Source organism: Ochotona curzoniae, unplaced genomic scaffold (genome assembly GCF_017591425.1).
Source record: "Ochotona curzoniae isolate NIBS_2020 unplaced genomic scaffold, NIBS_Ocur_1.0 contig_43, whole genome shotgun sequence".
NCBI lineage: Eukaryota > Metazoa > Chordata > Mammalia > Lagomorpha > Ochotonidae > Ochotona > Ochotona curzoniae.
This window is the reverse complement of record NW_024466218.1, coordinates 39,824,651-39,847,020: the sequence shown is the minus strand read 5'-3', so window position 1 is coordinate 39,847,020 and position 22,370 is coordinate 39,824,651. Positions and strand designations below refer to the sequence as shown.

Genomic DNA, 22,370 nt, shown 5'->3' with positions numbered 1-22,370 from the left:
GATTTTCTTAGAAAGAATCCAGGCAATTTTGCTGAAGGAGCTAGATGGTCAGTCAGTGAGGGGGCACACAAAGACTTCAAAGTTGGGCCAGAACTGGGAGGCAACTTGCCAGACAATGCTGAGCTAGCCCTCCCTGCTCTAAAACCTGTTATCACTGGGAACACATACACACACAAAATGGAATCTCCACCACTGCAACAAATGCTCAACAATGGAAAAACTCAAATACAAGGAGTTGGGTTAAAGGGTAACAAAAAGATACACCACAGACAAGAACTCCCAAACTGGATCACCATCCATATGACAGACACAATTGAAGTCAGAACAAAAAGAAGAGACAGTGGACATTTTATAGTAACAAAGGGGTTCATTGATCTGGACAACATAACAATGACACATGTATGTAACAGAAGAGCTCAAGAGTAAATGACAAAGACAAAAATTAGGGATCGGTATACTGCTTAACAACAGAACTCAAAGACACTAATATCTCAGTTTAAATAATGGATAGCTCTAAGACTAACAAGGGCACAGATTTGAATATTACAGCAACCTAACAGTGTATCTATATACAACCAATAACAGAACATATACTGTGCTAAACTAGACATGGAATACTATCTAGAAAAGACCACAAAACAGAGCAAATAAGTTGAAAAGGAGTAAAATCATACAAAGTATGTGCTCCAGCAATCATGGATAAACAGAAACAACAGAAAGACACATGAGAAATTCAAATATATAGAAAATAAGCAACACACAAATAACCAGTGGACCACAGAAACCTTAAAGGAAAGCAGAAAGTGTTATACAAGATAATTGGACATCAAAACGCCCCATACAAAAACTTAAGAATGCTGGAGGGAAATTTATTGCTGTGAACACCTGCATTTTGAGATAAAAGATTGAGTTTAATTAGCTAACCCACCTTGAGAACTATAAAAAGGGAAGACTAAACCCAAAACAGACAGGAGGGCATGACAAACAAGACCAGAAAAGGAAATACATGATGGTGCCTCTTGGGGGTGGGCTGCACAGTGACCTCCCTGCCCACCAAGACCCCACAACCTCAGCACCCAGCACAGACTCCATCCTGCCCTTGTCACTCTTGCCCTCTCTGGGCTCTTGGATGGACACTTAACTGAAGCACTACACCAGGAAGTCACATCAGCCTTCATCAGCTACTTACTCTGTAAAATGGCTTCAGGCCTGGCTAGCTCCATCTGGATCAAGGATTGTGCATCCAGACCATTCTGCTGAGAAGCAGTGAGCCTGTCTGTTGGATCTCCTGAATGCTGGCAAGAGATTAGAGCCAAAGGTCGTACTACTCATAATCCAGCATATAACTTCATTGTCAGCAAAATCACCTGCTGCCCTTGCTCTGAACCCAAGTACAAACACAAAGGGCCCAGATGGAAGATGTGTGCATGGTGAGCAAGGGGGGTGAAGGCATGCAAGCAACCCATGAGCCCAGTCCAGTACCACGAGCAGCTGCTCATATTACAGTACGGGGCAAAATGAGACCCTTGCCTAGCAGAGCTGTGTGTGACACGATTCTGCATTAGGGTGTGGGAACAAATTCACACTCTGGAGAGAACATAAGAATTTTGCACCCACAATCCAAGCTGACTGCACAGCGGTCATTATGTACTCACTCCTTCCTCCTGACCACATTCTGCCATCCGCAGACTCACACACTGGACCCAGGAAAGAGAAAGCACAGAGATGTCTTTCCTTGAGACTTCAGCCCCAGATAGCCTCAAATGCAAATCTCTGCACTCCCACCTCTTTCCCTCCTTGGGGTGATGGGGGCAGTGAAGGGGTTACCAGACTCCAGGGGGCTCCTCTACTGGAAAGACTCTGCAGTGGGGCCACTGCTAGGTCAGCGGGCCGCATGGGTCCTGCAGCTCTTCTGGGTGTTGAAGAACCTGACAGCTGATGCTCCCCAGGATTCCTCCAGCTCATGAGGCAACGTCTCATGCACCTTGAGATGCTTGCAATGTGGCCAGCTGGCATTCTCCTGGCTTGGTAAAGAAAAATGTTAGTAAAAGTCAAGTGGAGCTACACTAAGCTGATAACTTGAGATTTCCCTAACCATCGGTGATGTTTTTCTAAACCTCATTCCCTTTCCAAACACTCCTTTAGGCTGGCTTTTACATCATATTGCTGAGTCATGAGAAACACATTTAGAACTGCTTTGTAATCCACACTGAATCTGTTCAGAAAATATTCTGCTCTCCCACAATGTTTCTGCTTCAAAAATCAATTCTGGCTAAAATAACCACAGCTACTTGTGCTTACTTCCAGTTTCCCGACAACATACACACAACCATCTACTTCCTACAAGCCTGTATTGATCCTGATCATTGAGGTCTGCGTCCCGTAATGGACCAGCATTTGGCCTAGGGGGCCGTCTCCAACGGTATTAGTGCAGGCAGGGATGACCTGGAGGATGGGAGCAAAGCAGCAGCTGTAGTCAACAAACCTATCACTGTAGCCAAGTCACCTAGTCGGCCACAACCCACAGCACAAGCTGCCATCCTGAGGGTGAGCAGAGAGCAACGTCAATGCAAACCAATCAGAATTACATCTGGGCTTCATGGATGACAAAATCTACTGACCTTCAATAAAACTAAGGATCAAAACGAAGGCAGGGAGATGGGTAATGGTGATATCAAAAGCAACATAAAGCAACTACAACAGACTACTGTATCATGTACAAGTGTCAGAAAATAGCTCAGCAAAATCAGGGAATCATACAGGTCGCATAAACTGTCTAGTCAATATTCAATTACAAACAGGAGTAATTCACTTCAAAAGAATGTAAGCAAAACAAAGGAAAAAAATAAGTACTGGCACAATGTCAATCACTGGAGAAGAGACTTCCTGGATGTCAGGCTGCCAGGTCCTTCTGCTCACAGCTTCTCTTCTCCCTATAAACAGACTCTTAGCACAGGCAGCTGGTGACCTACACATTAACAAAGTGATTGTCACAATTACAGAGGTCACCCCACCTTGAACACAACTCACCATGCAGAGCTGCATGCACAGCATGATGCTGTCAACGCGTCATATGACACCCCTGTGACCACACAACTGGTCTGGATTAGGACAATGTGTGTGGAAGGAATGATGGGCAGAAAAAAGCAGCCACTCCAAACAATAATTTAGTAAATGATAAAGATGGCATTTTGGAGTGGATGTTTATTTTTACCAAATCTGTATGCGAAAGCAGAGCTCAGCTATATGGTCCTATCCACAATAAGATGAGAATGAAAATGTAGTCTGCATGACCAAGAATATTGGGAACACATGGTCAGTCTGCCATACAGGGCTACATCCTTGCATAATTCTTGCAGTTTTTCATTACAGTCCTCGAGTGTCTCTTCTGTGTAACTTTCCTAACTTGTATTTTCCCATGATCACAATGCTTGTCTTCTGTGAATATTTTGATGTTTGCTAAGATGTGACTTGCGACAAAAAGCCTTTCCACATTCAAGGCAGTCGTAAGTTTTGAGACCTGTATGAGCTCTCTCATGTGTCCTGAGGTTTGACTTCTGGCAAAAGGTTTTTGCACACTTATTACATGCATAGAGTTTTCCTCCTATTTGAGTTCTCTGATGCCTGATGAGGTGTGACTTTCGGTAGAAGCCCTTTCCACATGCAGTGCATTCATACGGTTTCTCCCCAGTGTGAGTTCTCAGATGTATGATGAGGTCTGACTTCCGGTAGAATGTTTTCCCACACTCATTACATTTGTAAGCTTTTTCTCCTGTGTGAGTTCTGTGATGCATAGTGAGGTCCCCCTTCCTGCAGAAGGTTTTCCCACATTCAGTACATTCATAAGGTTTCTCCCCTGTGGGAGTGCTCCGATGCATACCAAGAACTGACATCTGGTAGGCTTTCCTATATTCATTCCATTCATAGGGATTCTCCACTGCATGTGTCCTATAATGTACAATGAGATGTGACTTCCAGTAGAAGGCTTTCCCACACTCATTACATGCATAGCGCTTTTCCCCCTTATGAATTCTCTGATGCACAGTGAGGACAGACTTCAGGTAAAAGGTTTTCCCACATTGCTCACATTCATAGGGCTTTTCCCCTGTATGAGTGTGCTGATGTATGCTGAGGCTTGATTTTCTGCAGAAAGTTTTTCCACATTCATTACACTGAAAGGGTTTTTCCCCTGTGTGAATTCTCTGATGCATAATGAGCTGAGACTTATGGTAGAAGGATTTCCAACACTTCTCACATTCATAGCCTTTCTCCCCTGTGTGAGTTCCTTGATGTTGAGTGAGATATGACTTGTAAGAGAAAGTTTTCCTACATTCCTTACATTCATATGGTTTCTCACCTGTGTGAATTCTTTGATGTTTCCTGAGGCTTGACTTCCGGCAAAAGGTTTTTCCACATTCATCACATTTATAGGGTTTTTCTCCTGTGTGAGTTCTTTGATGCATAGTAAGGTCTGACTTCCAGAAGAAGGTTTTTCCACACTCGTTACATTCATACGGTTTCTCACCTGTGTGAATTCTTTGATGCTTTCTGAGGTTAGATTTCTGACAAAAGGTTTTCCCACATTCATCACATTCATAGGGTTTTTCCCCTGTGTGAGTTCTTGGAAGCACAGTGAGGACTGGCTTCTGGTAGAAAGCTTTCACACAATCAGTGTATCCATAGGGCTTTTCCCCAGTATGAATTCTGTGATGGCTATTAAGGCTTGGTTTATAACTGAAAGGTTTCTCACACTGGTCCCAATCATAAGGCTTCTTCCCTGTGTATGTCGGATTTATTTTGAGATCTGATTTGCTAACCAAAGGTTCCTCACATTTAATGTAATCATACAGTCTCTCTCCTGCATGTGCTTCCTGATGTTCAGTGAAATTAGCCGTTTCATAGAAAGTTTCCTTTCCTATGTGAGTTGCTTCCCCACCAATGAGAGCTGACTCATCACAGCCTATCCCATATTCATTGTATTTGTAGAAGGTTTCTCTTACATTAACTCTTTGATGTGCAAAGAATACCTCCTCCCTGCTGAAGGCTTTCCCTTGCCCACTATACTCAAAAGGCTGTTGCCAACGCTGAAGCTCATGAGGCCGACTAAGATCCTCACACCATCTGAGGGGTTTTCCAGTCCTGTCACAGACATTGGGTGTCTGTCCAGCACGCAGCTCACCGGGCTCACTAGGACAGAGCACATTCTGACATGCATTATACATCTCAGGCCTTATTTCTGAATCATCTTCACTCTTTATAATAAGCTTCGAAATGTGACTTGAGCTCAAATTAACTGTTCTTTTTAATTCAACTCTGTCCTCAGTTGATGTATTGTTGTCTGTGATTACAACTTGCCACAAAATTATATCACGATTCTCCTGGCTGCTCCCGATTGTGTCCTTCATTTTCTGGGTAACTGAAATCAGAGGAGGGAAAAGTTATCTCCAGAAACCAGCTCCCATGAAATACTCATGGAAAGCTAAAAATGGCTCTTCCTACCGTAACAGCAGAGCATTTTAGGATATCAATAAAAAGTACTGAGGTTCCACTGCTCTTAAATGTTTTTCTTTTTAAATGTGAGGAAATGTTACATCAAAATACTTACCTACTGCCTCCTATCTGTGGTATTAAGCTGAGTGCATTCCATCAGCCACTTGCTTTGCCTGTTCTCCTTCTCTAATTTTAAAAATAGTAACTGAGTGTATTTCATGCCCCTCACTGCTGCTGCTTCAGCTCTACAGATGGCAAAATTCTCATAGATTTTCTGCTTGCAGGTTCAGGTGAGGCCTTTCAGCTATTCTCTCGGCAGGAACAAGACTTAGAAACAGGATTTGAACCTCTGTTGCTCACTCCTTCCAGGGAATGGCTATAAGCATGTGGGGCTTTCCAAATATATAGTCTGTTCTTCTTCCACATCAGATGAAGACAGTTTCCTCCACACTCATAAAGAAATCTGACACCTGATGCTGCTCAGAACCCTAACAAGGAAACAGGAAAGCCCCAGGCACTGCTCAAGGCACCCTCTCCTGCTGCTCTAATGGATTCGGTTCTACAATTCTGTCTATATGCCCAGTGCTTCTCAAAAATGTTTTTCTGACATTTTTGTCAGTTGAGAGTGAAATGTTTTTCTGACATTTTTGTCAGTTGCGACTGACAGTCCTGACATTCTCCCCCTCACTACCTGGTGTACACATTCTACTCATTCACTGGTTTTCAAGGATTTGTTTTCTGTATCAGGAGTTGCAGCTGAATCCTACCGTCACTGAAAATCAAATCTCTTTATGTATTTCTCTCTCTTGCTTTAAAATGATTTTGAAAAAGAGAAAGGGGGAATGCCAACTTCAAAATCTACTTCTAAACAAATCTGATCCCTTCAACACCAAGCCGTTCCCTTGGCCTTGGGACCAAGGATCTCCTGGTAACCCTCCCTATCCATTTGCTGAGCTGGGTCCTGATGCTGTGAAACACTCATTGTCATGGATCCTTTCCTTCATCCTCTTCCTAGGAAATGCCTCAGAAGTACAAAGTTAAAATATTACCTTTAAGTTACCAATTTGAAAATTTCTATTTCCAGTAGTGATGACTACTCTTGACTTTAACCTGCCTCCATACTGCAAGGCAAATTTGGAAGTGTCAACTTAAAATTAAGCTAACCGAAGATAGATAATATATTTCTAAAATTGCTTCCCCTTAAATGTCAAAGGAAGGTGGATACACACGAGAGCCTTCCATGAGTCTATAATCCACATGTCCGATGCTGAAATCAGCAGTCCTCAGGACTAGGGTTTGGGGAAAACAATCTGTGAAAGTGTTTGAATGCAGTCCACAAGTTCTCTGTGTCCCATGGCCCCTGTACAGCACCCACTGACTGACCTGGTAGACTCTGGTTGGAGGGCTCATTTGCCATCCACGGCTCTGCTCCTTGCTCCAGCTTGAAGATTACCTCAGGTTTGGTGATGCAGGATCCTGTTACAGAGAAACAATAGAAGATTTTACCAAATTGCTAATTCAGGCTTTCAAAGAAGGACTATATACAGGCTTCCAGAACTGTGCAATTAAAGGGTGTATTTGAATATTTCACTAGTGTATACCTGTGTTTGCTAGAATTGGATCTTACATATAAACAGCATGCATAAAGCTTTCACTTATTTGTCCAAAAAGAAGAAAATGTTCCACTCAAGAGTTACTAGGGAGTTCTGCTCACCCAATGACAGCAGGCTGCTGTAGGTCTCCAGCATCACGTCCCGATACAGGGTCCTCTGAGCATCGTCCAGGTCCTGCCACTCCTCCCAGCTGAAGTCTACAGCTACATCCTCAAAGGACACCAAACCCTGCAGCAAACAGGATTATCTCCCCTCAACATATTGGTTTTGGATCACAAGCCAGGATGATGGAAAATCGACCCTGCTGTGTGTTTTCTGTGCATCCTAAATGTGTTTTATGTAAGACATAGCTTACTTTATATTCTACATGATCATACAAAGAATATTTACAACAAAAATACTTTGCCTCTGAACAACCCCTCCCAAACATGCCATGGTAAATTTCCCTTGTATATCTGAAACTGTTCTTGTTCCTGTCAGAACAGGATCAGTAAAGTTATGATTCCAGGGCCCGGCGCGGTGGCGCAAGTGGTTAAGGGTCCTCGCCTTGCACGCCCGGGATCCCATATGGGCACGGGTTCTAATCCCGGCAGCCCCACTTCCCTTCCAGCTCCCTGCCTGTGGCCCGGGAAAGCAGTCGAGGATGGCCCAAGGCTTTGGGACCCTGCACCCGAGTGGGAGACCCGGAAGAGGCTCCTGGCTTCGGATCGGCATAGTATCGGCCCGTTGCGCTCACTTGGGGAGTGAATCATCGGACAGAAGATCTTCCTCTCTGTCTCTCCTCTCTGTATATCCGCCTTTCCAATGAAAAAATAATAAAAATAAATCTTTAAAAAAAAAAAAATTATGATTCCAAAAGGACCTCATCTAGTCTTAAGACATGAATCAAAAATACACACTTCAAATAACAAGTTAGATGAACTGAAACACATGTTCAATGCATAGATCAAGGTAACAAAGAAGTGTTTTTATATTGCCAGCTTTTATATTACCAGCTTTAGTCCTTTTACATAAGTGTGTTTTAATGAAATGAAGCAACAGAAATCAGGTGGTAGAAGCATGAGGAACACACACTAAGTGAATAGAAGCATAAATGACAGCCCACCTAGGTGAACGCCCTTGGGCTACAAGGACAGGAAAGGCAGGGGAGGTGTGCAAGAGACTCTGCAGTAACATACTTGACTTCATTCTAACAATAAAAAAATTTTCATGAAATATGTTCATAAATATCTTTGTTTCTCTCCAATATCTAGAACTACATCAAAGTTATTACCTACTTGTAATAACTTGGGGTATAAAAAGTAAGGGGCCACTAAGAAATTACAGGTTCTGGGCCCGGCGCGGTGGCGCAAGTGGTTAAAGGTCCTCGCCTTTCACGCCCAGGATCCCATATGGGCGCCGGTTCTAATCCCGGCAGCCCTGCTTCCCTTCCAGCTCCCTGCCTGTGGCCTGGGAAAGCAGTCGAGGACGGCCCAAAGCTTTGGGACCCTGCACCCGCGTGGGAGACCCGGAAGAGGCTCCTGGCTTTGGATCGGCATAGTATCGGCCCGTTGCGCTCACTTGGGGAGTGAAACATCGGACGGAAGATCTTCCTCTCTGTCTCTCGTCTCTCCTCTCTGTATATCCGCCTTTCCAATGAAAAAAATAATAAAAATAAATCTTTAAAGAAATTACAGGTTCTGTAACTAGATTTACATGCTAACAGAAGAGACAGGGAGGCCCAGCGCGGTGGTGTAGCAATTAAAGTCCTTGCCTTGAACGTGCCAGGATCCCACATGGGCACTGGTTCTAATCCCAGCTGATCCACTTCCCATCCAGATCCCTGCTTGTGGTCTGGGAAAGCAGTCAAGGACGACCCAAAGCTTTGGGACCCTGCACCCACGTGGGAGACCTGGAGGAAGTTCCTGGCTCCTGGCTTCGGATCGGCATAGCACCGGCCACTGCAGTCACTGGGGGAGGGATTCATCGGACAGAAGATCTTCTTCTCTGTCTCTCCTCCTCTCTGTATATCTGACTTTCCAATAAAAATAAATAAATCTTAAAAAAAAAAAAAAAAACAGAAGGGACAGGGATGTACAGTGAGACGTGACCAGTACTATTAGGATACAGGTCAATAAGAACATAGGACATGGAACTCTTATGAGAGAAAGAAAAAAAGATGGAGCCCAAAAGAGAATTCAACAGTAACTTGTGCAAAGGGTGAAAAGCAGATTGCAATTCTCATGTTCTGCATAAGTGAAACAGGTAGATAATGCTCTGGTGAACTGAACTGGGGAAAAAGGTAAAGTCTATGACGGAACGAAGACTGATCTCAGATACACTGACTTAGATATTTCTGTAGTGAAATGTGTGAATATGCACCTTAGAGCACAAAACAGATCTACAGTGAAGATGAAGACTGAGAAAACAGCAGAATTTCAAGAATGCCCCAAACCATCAGGGTAAATGAAGGGTTCAAAGAGAAGCTAAGAGACTGGAAGAAGAAAAGAAACGTGTATAAAATCTGAAGGAACACTGACATTTACTGACACAGGAAAGGAAACACTAGTATGATATAACAATAGAGAAAACACTTGCAAAGTTTATGCTAAGTTCAAGCAAAAGCTCAGTATCAAGAAATCAAATCACACACTTAATTTCAAATACATCAACAATTAGTTCAGGGTCTGGTGGCATAGCCTAGCAATTAAAGTCCTCGCCTCAAACACCCGGGATCCCCTATGGGCGCCAGTTCTAATCCCGGCAGCTCCACTTCCCATCCAGCTCCCTGCTTGTGGACTGGGAAAGCAGTCGAGGACAGCCCAAAGCCTTGGGACTCTGCACTCGGAGACCTGGAAGAAGTTCCTGGATCCTGACTTCAGATCGGCACAGCACTGACCATTGCGGTCAGTTGGGGAGTGAATCATTGGACAGAAGATCTTCTTTGTCTCTCCTCCTCTCTGTATATCTGACTTTCCAATAAAAATAAAATAAATCTTAAAAAAAATTAGTTCAAATGTAAATGGGCTAGCTAAGGCAGGAGAATTGTCACACTGTTAAAAAAAAAAAAGACATTTCCATTTATCAAGTTGGTGTTAAGGCAAAGGAAGCTCCCACCCTTCCCAAAGCTGAAGGTTCAGAAGGCCAGGAAGACCAGGCTGAAAGGAAAAAGATGCCACAAAAGAAAGAAGATCCATGTAACACCCAGTGACACCTTTCTGCATCCAACAGGCCTTCAGTGGCAACAAACACCCACGAGGGGCACCCAGGGGAGACAAGCACCCAGGGGAGACAAAGACCCAGGAGGGGCAGCCAGGGGAGACAAGCTGATCACTCTGCGATCATCAAGTTTCCCCAGAACAGAGTCTGCTATGAAGAATACCAAAGATTAACCCTAACCGTAACATACTTGGGTTCATTGTGAATGTCAAGACCAACAAGCACCAGATCAAACAAGCTTTGAAGAAACTCTGACACTGACATAATCCCGATCAGACCTGATGGAGAAAATAAGGCATCCTGTAGCTGGCTAATTCTAAATATATATGTCTTTTCACCATTAAATAGACACTTGGGATCCGTGTCACACATTTAACACAAAGACATAGGTTGAAAGTATAAGACTGGAAAGAGATACACTAATCATAAATACTAAAATTATCAATGCATATGTGATCCATACAAGACCCTCAAATGACACAAAATAAAAGCCACAGAATACCAAAACAAAAAATTCACAATTGCAGTTTGATAATACATACTCCTATTTTAGTAACTGATGAAACAGCTAGATTTTTTAAAAATCAGAATATAAGCACAGCTGCAATATGTTAATCTAACTGGCACTACAAAGCACTACCTGGAACATCCCAAGGATACAAGATATGCTTGAGCCATATAAGCGTATTCCCTAACCACAACAGAATTAGAAATTTAAAAAAAAAAGAAAGAAAGAAAAGCAGGCCCAGCGCAGTGCCCCCGCAGTGCCTAATGGCTGAAATCTTCGCTTTGTACAGGCCTGGATCCCATATGGGTGCCAGTTCTAATTCCGGCAGCCCCACTTCCCTGCCTGTGGCCTGGGAAAGCAGCCGAAGATGGCCCAAAGCCTTGGGACCTTGTACCTGTGTAAGAGACTTGGAAGAAGCTCCTGGTCCTGGCTTTGGATCAGCTCAACTCTGACTGTTGCAGCCACTTGGGGAGTGAACCAGCAGTGCATTTGTGTCACCTGAGATCTCTGCATTGACAGTCACCAGGATTTCATCAGGGGTACTCCACCCAGGAGACTTTGCTCAACTCAATCACCACCCACAGGCTGCACCTCTCAACACCACATCTTATGGATCTACCCTTTGAATAGAGCACAATGAGCTGAAAGCCCAAAATGAGTTTTGTGGGGAACAAACCACAGCAACATACAGTGGGATAATGCTGAGCTTTGAAAAGTGAAGAAATCTTAACAAATGATACAGTGTGGATGAACCGTGAAGGCATTATGCTACAGGAACTAGAAGCCAGACCAGGAGAAGCACTGTATGATTCCACTTCCATGAGGGTCCTGAACTTAAGACAGATTCATAGAGACACAAAGGAGACTACTGACTGCCAGAGTCATAGTGGAAAACAGATTTAATGTTTGATGCATACAAAGTGTCATCTGGGAAGACAAAAACAATCTGCAGATGGATGTTGCAAAGTAATTTTAATATATTCGATGCTACTAAGCTATATATTTACAAATTGTGTCCAACTTTGTTACGTTATTTCATCACATAAAACTTAACTATTTGTGTCTGAGCACAAATGGATACTTATCCTTTATACCCAATGCATACATGCATTAGAATAAAACATTAAGACTGGGCCTGGCGGCGTGGCCTAGTGGCTAAAGTTCTCACCTTGAACGCACCGGGATCCCATATGGGCGCCGGTTCTAATCCCAGCAGCTCCTCTTCCCATCCAACTCCCTGCTTGTGGCCTGGGAAAGCAGTTGAGGATCGCTCAAATTTGGGACCCTACATCTGCGTGGGAGACCCGGAAGAGGTTCCTGGTTCCCGGCTTCAGATGGGCGCAGTACCGGCCGTTGCGCTCACTTGGGAAGTGAATCATCGGACGGAAGATCTTCCTCTGTCTCTCCTCCTCTCTGTATATCTGACTTTGTAATAAAAAATAAATAAATCTTTCTTTTTTTTAAGATTTATTTTTATTATTTTTTCATTGGAAAGGTGGATATACAGAGAGGAGAGACAGAGAGGAAGATCTTCCGTCCAATGATTTACTCCCCAAGTGAGCGCTATGCCCGACACTATGCCGATCTGAAGCCAGGAGCCTCCTCCGGGTCTCCCACTCGGGTGCAGGGTCCCAAAGCTTTGGGCCATCCTCAACTGCCTTCCCGGGCCACAGGCAGGGAGCTGGAAAGAAAGCGGGGCTGCCGGGATAGAACCGGTGCCCATATGGGATCCTGGGCGTGCAAGGTGAGGACCTTAACCACTGCGCCACCGCGCCGGGCCCAAATAAATAAATCTTAAAAAAAAAAAAAACATTAAGACTACAGAAAATCAGCATGACTTGACAGGAGATGAGATTAAACCCAAGAGGGGAGTTCAGGACAAGTCCCATCTCGGTGGTCTGGGGCATGGCTAGTACACAGAGTAACACCACAAAGGAAGGTGGAAGCATTTGATTTCACTTGGGATTTGCTTGATGATATCTGTGGACATCAACAAAAGAGCATTCAACAGGGAGCAGAACCTACAGCCTAAAGGCCAGGGAACAGGTGCATGCTGGAGACAGTCCTGTGAAGGAGAACTCTGGAGAAGGATGAAGGGGGTGTCAGATGGAGCACCTACATGGCCTGTGTGTGTTCAGAGAAAAAGAAGACAACCAGTGAGGACATGATAATACCTAACCAAGAAAACTGCCCTGGACAACTAGGACAATGGTTTCAAACACAACAGAAGATCCAAGTAACTCAAAAACTGGAGAACAGTTTTTGGATTTGATTTAAACTAAAGAACTGAACTAACACTATACTGCAAGGGTTTAAGTACACATGAGTAATGGGAATATTTGCCTGAAAACGTAACTTTGGTCAGTATATCACACTAACAATATACACAGAAAAGCTGAGAGAATTGTATGGGATTACTTAAGGGACCATACCACACATCTCCTATTCTCTGAATCAAGTACAGCTTTCCAAAAGCCACCCAGGACCACACTACTTCAGCACCTTCGAAAACACCTTATTAACTGATTCATGTTTAAGCACTACACTGTTACTACTACAGGTACAAAATGTTTATTTCCAGGTTGGTACTAAAATACTGTCTACTACATCAAGTACACGATCAATAAACTCTGCTTTAGAATTCATATCTCAAGACAATTCAGAATGTTCTCATCCTGTGGTCAATTTGAAGCAATTAACAAGTATGCCTTTTCACTATCAGAAAAGCCAGAAACTAATCTGCACTCAAATTAGATGGCTCACAGATCTTAAGCCATCCAAATTTATCTTGTGAATATTTATGCTGAATTTTATTTTTACTTTTCCTTCAATTAATAAATCCTCATAAAACTCCTAAAATGCAGTGTAAAACAAGCCAAAAAATAAACAACTTACTTGAGAGGTGTTCATTTTCTTTGTTCTTGGAAATACGTAGCTTCTGAAGGTATGCCTGGAACAGAAGGTGAGAGAGCATTGTGAGAGAAACGGCCAGATGCATTCCTAGACTCCTGGACACAGTAAGACGAGGACGGGACTAAAAACAATGGCAATCATCTGGAGAAAAGGACACCAAGAACTTCTCCAGGGGGAGAGGAGTTCTTTGTACATGAGAGCAGCAGGACAGCCTTCACTGAAGGAGCACTCACAATTCTACTCGATAGAGGATCTTAAAAACATTTATCTGCTACTGATTTTCTAAATTTTTTTAAGAAACTTTAAAATCTTAAGAATGTTTAAATCAATTATACTATACCAAAGAAAGAAACATTATATCACCATTAACATTTTTTTAAAGTATATATATATACTTTAAAAATATACTTTATATATATTTTAAAGTATAAATATATATATATATATATTTGGAAAGCCATATTTACAGACAGGAGACAGAAAGATCTTCCATCCACTGGATCACTCCCCAAGTGGCCACAAGTGGCAGAGCTGAGCTGATCTGAAGCCAGGAGTCAGAAGCCTCTTCCGGATCTCCCACGCAAGTGCTGGGTCCCAAGGCTTTGGGCCTTCCTCTACTGATTTCCCAGGCCACAAGCAGGAAGTTGGAAGGGAAGTGAAGCAGCTGGGACAAAAACCGGCACCCATATGGAATCCTGGCACATGCAAGGCGAGGACTTCAGCCACTAGACTACTGCACCAGGCCCTATCATTAACATTTATATTACAGAAAAATATGCTTGGGCAATATTAGTATTTTCCTATTAATACAGACTATCATACAGGACACTATGCTAGTATTTGCAATAAAATGCTTTTTATTTTTGCTTTTATTTAGCTAAGCATCATAAACAATGCATCCTGCAACATTTTCTGTCCAAAATTGAATAAGAAAATTACATACACCGTCTGTCTACCGCAGTGCACTTTTTCAGGAATGATTCCAATGCACTAACTTACATCCATCACAAAGCACTTCCCTACTACGTCTCAGTCAATAGGACAGCAAACACCAACCAGGGTTTTCAAAAGTATTTGCCTGCTGGAGTGTTTTCTTGTAATACTGCCAACTTGTGAACCCCGGGCTTGCCTGTGGGAGACAGCATAGAACACCAGGCTTGTGACTAAAACCATCTCCATCACACCCAAGGACTGAGCCTCACGGGAGAGCCCAAGCAACACCAGGATAGCAACTGCCTGGCTGAATCCTCCAAAAACTGCTCACAATTATAAACGCTGGCACACTGGTGAGCAGGGAAGAAAGAACTGAAATGCACGCCACACACAATGAGCAGAACCTCACACTCTCAGTCAGCTGGAGGAGCCCAGCAAAGCTGTTGGAGCTGGGGAAGGCCAAGTGAGTCACACAAGAAACTGGAGACCACAAGAATAGGTTTAAAATTTTTATTTGTACGTGAGAACTATATTGTGTTTTGTTTCTATTTTAAGCAACTAATTAGCAGTAAGCGTGATTCAATATAATTTCCCTATTTTAAATCATCGAAAACAGTTAAGGGAGAAAACTGTATTACAAACCTTTGGAACAATCCACAAAATGTATTGGGGGATAAAGGATATGCATGTTCAAGGCAAAGTTTTCTAAAACAATGACTACTGCAAATGCACTGTATTTCCTAGAATTGATCTCAAAACCACAAACATCAGTTTTGAATGAACTGTGGCAAAATATCAAACATTCGTCAAAAAGTCAAGGGAGGGTTTAGCCAGTGAAGGCATCTATGTGCCACATCCAGCTCCCAACTCCTTACTTCCGCTCTGACAATGTGGGAGGTAACAGTGATGGCTCAGGAAAATCACTCCCACCACCCTCTTGGAGGACTGAGGTCTAGCCAGTTACAGCGCCACAGGCGTCTGGCAGCTTGCTGTCCTCTCACCAGTGCTCAGGACGCCAGATACCTACACATCATGGGACGCTGGTCAACACCAGGCACTCAGGGTGACCCTGAGTTACAAAGAACTATCAAGTCAAGGTTCTGCAGACGTGGTGACAGGCCAGGTTTGAGAGGACCAATTCTGGAAATCGTGAAAACGAAGTCACCAGGTGTATCAGGAGGCTGTGCAGGCAGGTTCTCCAAAGGAACTTTCTAGTGAGAAACACTGCCCAGCTTTGTCAATGCTTCTCAGCATTCACAAGTGCTGTACTGAAGTCCGTCCACCCGCTCCTGGATGAATCGTGCCGGAGGCAAGGCAATCGCACTCGAACCCTGTTCACTCCGGGGTGAGATAAGTAATTACTTGGGCCACGCCTTTTGGGGCCTTGGCCAGAGAGGCACTGCTTGCAAGTGACATACCCTTTACAGAGTCTAAGAAATACTCTACTTTCAAGACACGACAACCATAAGCTGCTACCCAACCTCACCTAAAAAAAACACAATGTTCTTGGGAACAGAAGAGGGCCAAACATTTCGCTGGCTAAAAACACACTGAACGTCCCCCTCAGTGAGCCTGGTCTGCACCCCAATTTCTCCGGACATCAGCGGCACCAGTCGTGAACACAGGGGCCGACCCAAGACGTCCGGGGGCAGAGCTGTGTGTGGACTCCGCGTGCACCACACCTTACAGCGCAGGTAGCCTGCTCACTGGAACACAGCTGGACAGGACACCACAGGAGGCGGAATTACATCGCCAACCAGAATGCACACCATAGGTGGAAGAACTGGAAAGGCCGGCGAAAAAAGCAACTGTCGCCTCAGTCAGCAACTCGAGCTACGCTGGACTGCCCTGCAAAATGAGGACCGCGGCCACCCCTGGGCTCCCGGGGACTGGGGCAAGCCCGACTCGCCTTCCCGGGTTCTAGCCTGACGACGTGCCCGCAGCTGTCAACCACCGCACGAGGACAAGGTCCGTCCGGGAACCCCGCCCGCCAGCGAAGCGGGAGCACAGCTCCACTCGCTGACACGGCTGAGACCGCGGGGGGACGAGGCCTGCGGACGGCAGCCCCAGCCGGCCGGCGGACCGCAGCCAGCGTCTGACAAAGCCGGCGCCGAGGCGCCAGGGCCGCGCCCTCGCTGACCCCAGCGGCACCCTCCGGCCAGCTGCCCCCGCCCGAGGACCCGCCACGCTCCACGGGACGCCCCCGAGCACCCACACACCGACCTTCAGCTGCACGGAATCCCAAACCACCCCGTGCAACCCAGCTTCAGGGGGGTGAGCCCGCTGCCATTTCCAGGAAGATGGCGGGGCAGGGGGAGGGGGCGGCACATGCGCAGAAGGAACTTGGGAAGACCTTTCCCAAGGTCCTGTGCTGGCTACGTCATGAGAGGAGGAGACTACGTTTCCCACAGGCCTCTGCGTCCCTCAGGACAAGGGCGCGGGATCCACGTTCCCACGACGCTGAGGCTGCCGGGAGACCGGATGTGACGCACGGCCTGGTCTTCATGGCGTCGTGCAATACTACGTTTACGTTCCAAAGAAACGGGATTTTTACTCGCTTTGTTCTCTATAGTTCTCCTCATTGCAGTGTAGGTCTAGAACCCGTATCTGCTTGTTACAGACGCTGGCTACAGAATACGAAAACCACAACTGCATCTTAATCATGTAAACGAATACTCCTATTAAACATGTTTGAGCTCATCTAGTAAAACAAGGTGTGGACGGGTCATCTTCACAGTTGGGAGGACTGTGCTGGTGTGCACGCAGGAACAAATAGCTGGGTCACAAGGTAGAGACATTCCAAGCCATCGTGCAAACTATTATTTTTAAAAAAGATTTACTACTTTTATTCTGAAAGAGTTTCATAGAGTGATTTTTCCTCATACTGGTTCACTCCCCACATGCTGCAACCCTAACCCTAACCCTAACCCTAACCCTAACCCTAACCCGCCAGAAGCTCCATCACCTAGGTTCCCTGTATGGGCAGCAGGGGCCCGGACACGTGGGCCTTTAGCAAGAAGCCAAAAGGAGTGCAGCAGCTGAGACAAAGGGGTACCCGTTTGGAAAGCTTTGCAGACAGTGGCATTGAGGCCAGCCCATTGTACACGCTGTAAAGGTTCCAGTGTCTGGTAATCACTGACCTAGAAACTCCTCAGATAAACCTGTCAGTCCATCCACAATAGATCCAAAGCACAGCAAGAAACCCTGACACTCAAGAATAACAGAACAGCCAAGTGAGAAATGCGCAAAGATCTGAACAGACACCTCAGCAAAGAAGACATATGAATGTCAAATAAGCATACAGGATAAAGCTGAGCATCACTTTTAATGAAGAAAACTAAATTGAAGGGAGATACCCTGTATATATATAGAAATGAGTAAAATCTAGAATGCAACGTTGAATGCTGTGGACCACAGGAACTCTCAGTAGTTGATGATGAAACAGGGGAGCTCAGCACCCTGGAGACAGTCTACCAACAAACTGTCTCAGCATGGGAGCCGACCCCGACCCAGACCCCAACCCTACAAATTTGGACAATGCATTTGCTTTCTCTGATGTGTGGTGGCTAATACACTACTCAGAGAAAAGGGAAGAAATGCGATGGCCACTATGGGATAGGATTGTCGTTTTTACTCCATGCTTACACTCCAGCAGAAATGTATTCTTGCGGTCTTTTCACACTTTGCTGATTAAATATGTGATCAATGGCCAATGAAGCCTGTGACTGCAGAGTGCACTAATTTTATGACTGCAAATACTACTGAGGGAGGGAAGGGAAGATGGGACAGGGGAGGAGGCAGGCCAGCAAGGGAGCTGCAGCGGCCTTCTTGGAATCAACTCTCCATATTATTAAATCAAATATAATTAAAATGATTTAAGGATATAAATTTGTACAACAGTATTTGATGCAATGCCACAATTTTATTTGTAATACTGAAATACCTTAAGGAATCAGCACTTCCTTACCAGGGGAGTGAAAAACAAAACAACAATGAATCCAGGCACTGACCATCCACAAACACCTCTGCTCCAGTCTACACCTGGACAGTGTGCACTTGGTCAACTGCCACACATGGGAGACCCAGGCAGACCTGCTGTTTCTGGTTCAGAAGGGTCCACTTCCAGCTGCTGCTGCCTTTTCAAGTGATCCAGTAGAAGGAAGATTTTCTCTTTTGTCTCTCTCCTCTCCTCTCTCTCTTTTCCCTTCTACCTATAATTCTGCCTTACAAATAGGAATAAATACATAATTTTAAACTGAGTCAGCAGTCTGAGTGCTTTGAGACATTGTTATATTTTACAGGGAAAAAATAACTTACTTTTCAGAGAGTCACAATTGCTGAAGCTCAAACTGAAATGTTTGCAACTTTACTTGAACTTGTAATCAATGACAATGAAACTAGTGATTTAGAAACATCTTAGTTGTATGGGCCCTACGTGATAGTGTAGCCGTTAAAGCCCTCGCCTTGAACTCGCCAGGATCCCACATGGGCGCCAAATCTAATCCTGGTGGCCCTGCTTCCCATCCAACTCCCTGCCTGTGGCCTGGAAAGCAGTCAATGATGGCCCAAAGCCTTGGGACCCTGCACCAGCATGGGAGACCCGGAATAAGCTCCTGGCTCCTGGCTTTGGATTAGCTCAGCTCCAGCCACTGTGGCCCTTTGGGAAGTGAATCATCAGCAAATGGAACATGGATCTCTCTCTCTATCTCTCTCTGTCATTCTGCCTTTCAAATAAAAACTGAATTTTTAAAATGTGAAGTTAGGTATCATGCAATATTAATAACTGGTGTGAGAAAACGCCACCATCCAAAATGGACTCACAAAATTTACTCGGAACAACTTCATACAGACTTAAAAGATGTCTTGGGGTGTGTTTATAGGCATATAATATTTCAAACAATGTTTATATCTGCATACAACTTCTTACTAAGTACAAATTAATTAAAAATCACTTAGGCTTGTCTTATAAAATACCAAATATAACAATTCTCTCAAACTAAGCTAAAAAAATAAGCTAAAAAACTAAAATAAGACAAACACCACTTACAAAACTGTGTTGATAGGACTTGTATTGTGGAGCAACAGGTTAAGTTACCTCCTGTCATATGTGGCATCCCACATAGGCACCAGTAAGCCCTGGCTGTTCCACTTCCACTCCAACTCCCTGCAAATATACCTGCAAATATACCTGGAAAAGCAGGGAGAGATGGCCCAAGTTCTTGGTCCCCTGCCATCCATGTAGGAGACCCAGATGGAGTTCAACACTCCTAGATGCAGCCAGGCCCATTCCTGGATATTATAGCCATTTAGGAAGTAGACTAATAAATAGAAGATCTCTCTGTCTCTCTCTCTCTCCCTTTCAAATACATACATGCATCTCAAAAAGAGAATATTGATGAGAAATTAGCAGAAGCACGTAAGATTAAGAATTCTGTAGGAGCAGGCATTTGGCCTAGCAGTTAGGCTGCCAATTAGAATGTCCCAGTCAGGTATGGCAGGGTTAGGTTTGACTGCTGCCTCTGACCCCAAATCCAGCTTCCTGCTGAGACAGAACCTGGGAAGCACAGGTAATGGCTCAAAGTGTTGGGTTCCTGACTCTCACATGGATGGGTCCTGACTCTTACCCTTGCCTGGCTCAGCTCTGGCTGTCACGTGTGTGTAGACAGTAAACCAGCAAATGCAAGATTTTATTTGTCTCTATCTTTCTATGTGTGTGTGTGACTCTGCCTTTCAAAAACGTAGATACATATGTGAAATTATAGTCATATTAATTTCACCTAGGAAGTTAGAATAAAATACCTTCAACTGTTGTTGTTTTAACAGAATAAATATTTTAAGTAAACATATCTAATTTATAAAAAAAAGTAGTCACTGCCTTCCTCTTAGAAATTCTAATTATTTAAATGCTACAGAAATTGTATCCTAAAGGGCGCTAGGCAAGACAAAACATCACCACCCTGTTCCTTCTTCTAAACAAATTTTGCCTATTACAATCTCACCCAAATTTGAAACATGTCTCTCTCTCTGTAAACATGTAATTTTTAACCATACAAGCAATTTGGTGCTGTATAAGAAATGTATTAAAGATAAATTTGAAACAACTTAAGCTTGTCAGAAGTTATCAAATATAACAAGTCTCTTAGCCAAAACAAGCTAAGAACTATTTTTACTTGATTTTTTAAATAACAGGACACAGGATTCAGAATTCCCTTAGGGCTGGCATTTGTCCTGGTGGTCAAGCTGCCATTTGCACTGTAGTGTCCGGTATGGAAACGCCCGGGTTCACAACCTTGCCCTGCTCCCAGATCAAGCTTTCTGCTCATGCACACCCTGGAGGCGGCAGGTGGCCACTGGGTCCCTGACACCCTGTGGGAGCCCGAGATGGGGCTGCTGGCTCCTGCTCACGCACACCCAGGGAGGCAGCAGGTGGCAGCTCGAGTCCTTGGGTTCCTGCCATCCACGTGCGAGACCCGGATGAAGCTGCTGGCTCTGAGCCTGGGCCTGGCGCAGCTTTGGCCATTGTGTGCAAGGAGAGTGAACCAAGAGATGGGAGTGCGGTCTCGGTGTCTTTGTCTTTATCCACCCGTCCTCTGCCTCTCAAAAAATAAAAAAAGAATCCTATAGAAAACTAGGAAGTAAAGCGAGACTAAGTGTCCACTACGGAAACCCACTGGATGAGGCTGGAATCCCAAAGGAGCTTTCCTAATAGAAATGCACAGGAATATGACGGGCTCTAAAGTAAGGAAAATGTAAGGGAACCGAACGGCCGCAGAAACTTGGAAGGAAGCCCGAGACGGCCCCGCAGGGCTCCGGCCGAGGTCTGGGAGCCCGCGGCAACATTCTGCAGCTCGGTTCGCGTCTGACATGGAAACCTGACAGAAATCACCCGGCGCCCTCGACTCCACCGCGCACCACTGTCCATGATGAGGGCGAAACCTGCCCACCAAGCCGGCTTCCCCACTGAAAAAAGAACTCGACCGGATTTCCCGGAGAAATCCTGAACGTGAACAGAACCCCGCCCCCGCCCGCGCCCGCAGCCCGCGCGGGGCGCACCCTCACCCGCGCCTGGCGAGGCCGCCGGTCCGGAGCGGGTCCCGAGGCGAGAGAAGCGGCGCTGCGGCGGACGTGGCCGGGCGTCTGCCGGGCTGCGCTTGACCGGGCGGAGGCTCCGCCCGGGGCGGAGCCGCGAGAAACGGGGTCCCGCGCCCCCTGCCGGTCCCCGGTGCGCCTGGGCAGTGAGTGCATCCAACCCTGGACGTTCAGGCTGGGTTTGCGCTCGCCCTTTCCTGCCTGGGCTGGAGGGGGTGGTACTGTGATTCGAATGTCCCTCAGAATTCCTGTATGGGAGACGGACCAGCAGTCATAGAAGATACTTGAGAAAACCGTGGGAAACAGCTTATTTTTGTGCACCTAAAGCTTTGAAATCGAGGACCCGGCATTGTGACAGAGCGAGGTAAGCCACCGCCTGTGACGACAGCATTCCTGGTTGGAGGCGGCTCCTTGTTAACTCTTAAGAATGTGCCAGAGATAACCCAAGCTCTTGTGCCCCGTACCAATGTAGATCTGTGAAGCTCCTGGCTCCTGACTCCTATCTGACCCAGCTCCTGCCATCGTGGCCATTTAGGGAGTGGGCTAGACTACTCTGTTTCTCTCCCCATCTGTAATTTTCAAATAAACAAAATTTTTTAAGATTTATTTTTATTATTTTTCATTGG

The 22,370-nt window shown here is 45.1% G+C and overlaps 1 protein-coding gene across 3 annotated transcripts; it reads right to left on the bottom strand.

Annotated features, from left to right (window-relative positions):
• Nucleotides 1-381: 381 nt before the first annotated feature.
• Nucleotides 382-21,765, bottom strand: LOC121159750 (zinc finger protein 717-like). 3 transcript variants are annotated; one of them, XM_040985175.1, is made up of 5 exons: nucleotides 21,715-21,765; nucleotides 13,705-13,759; nucleotides 7,205-7,331; nucleotides 6,874-6,966; nucleotides 382-5,416 (listed from the first exon to the last, which is right to left on the bottom strand). In XM_040985175.1, exons 2-5 carry the CDS (start codon nucleotides 13,717-13,719, stop codon nucleotides 3,423-3,425), a joined length of 2,229 nt encoding a protein of 742 aa, XP_040841109.1. In that variant the 5' UTR covers nucleotides 13,720-13,759; nucleotides 21,715-21,765; the 3' UTR covers nucleotides 382-3,422. The 3 variants fall into 3 exon arrangements, with proteins under 3 accessions (XP_040841109.1, XP_040841108.1, XP_040841110.1); XM_040985174.1 differs by lacking the exon at nucleotides 21,715-21,765 and adding an exon at nucleotides 16,879-17,535; XM_040985176.1 differs by lacking the exons at nucleotides 382-5,416; nucleotides 21,715-21,765 and having other exon boundaries at nucleotides 5,437-6,966; nucleotides 13,705-14,090.
• Nucleotides 21,766-22,370: the final 605 nt, after the last annotated feature.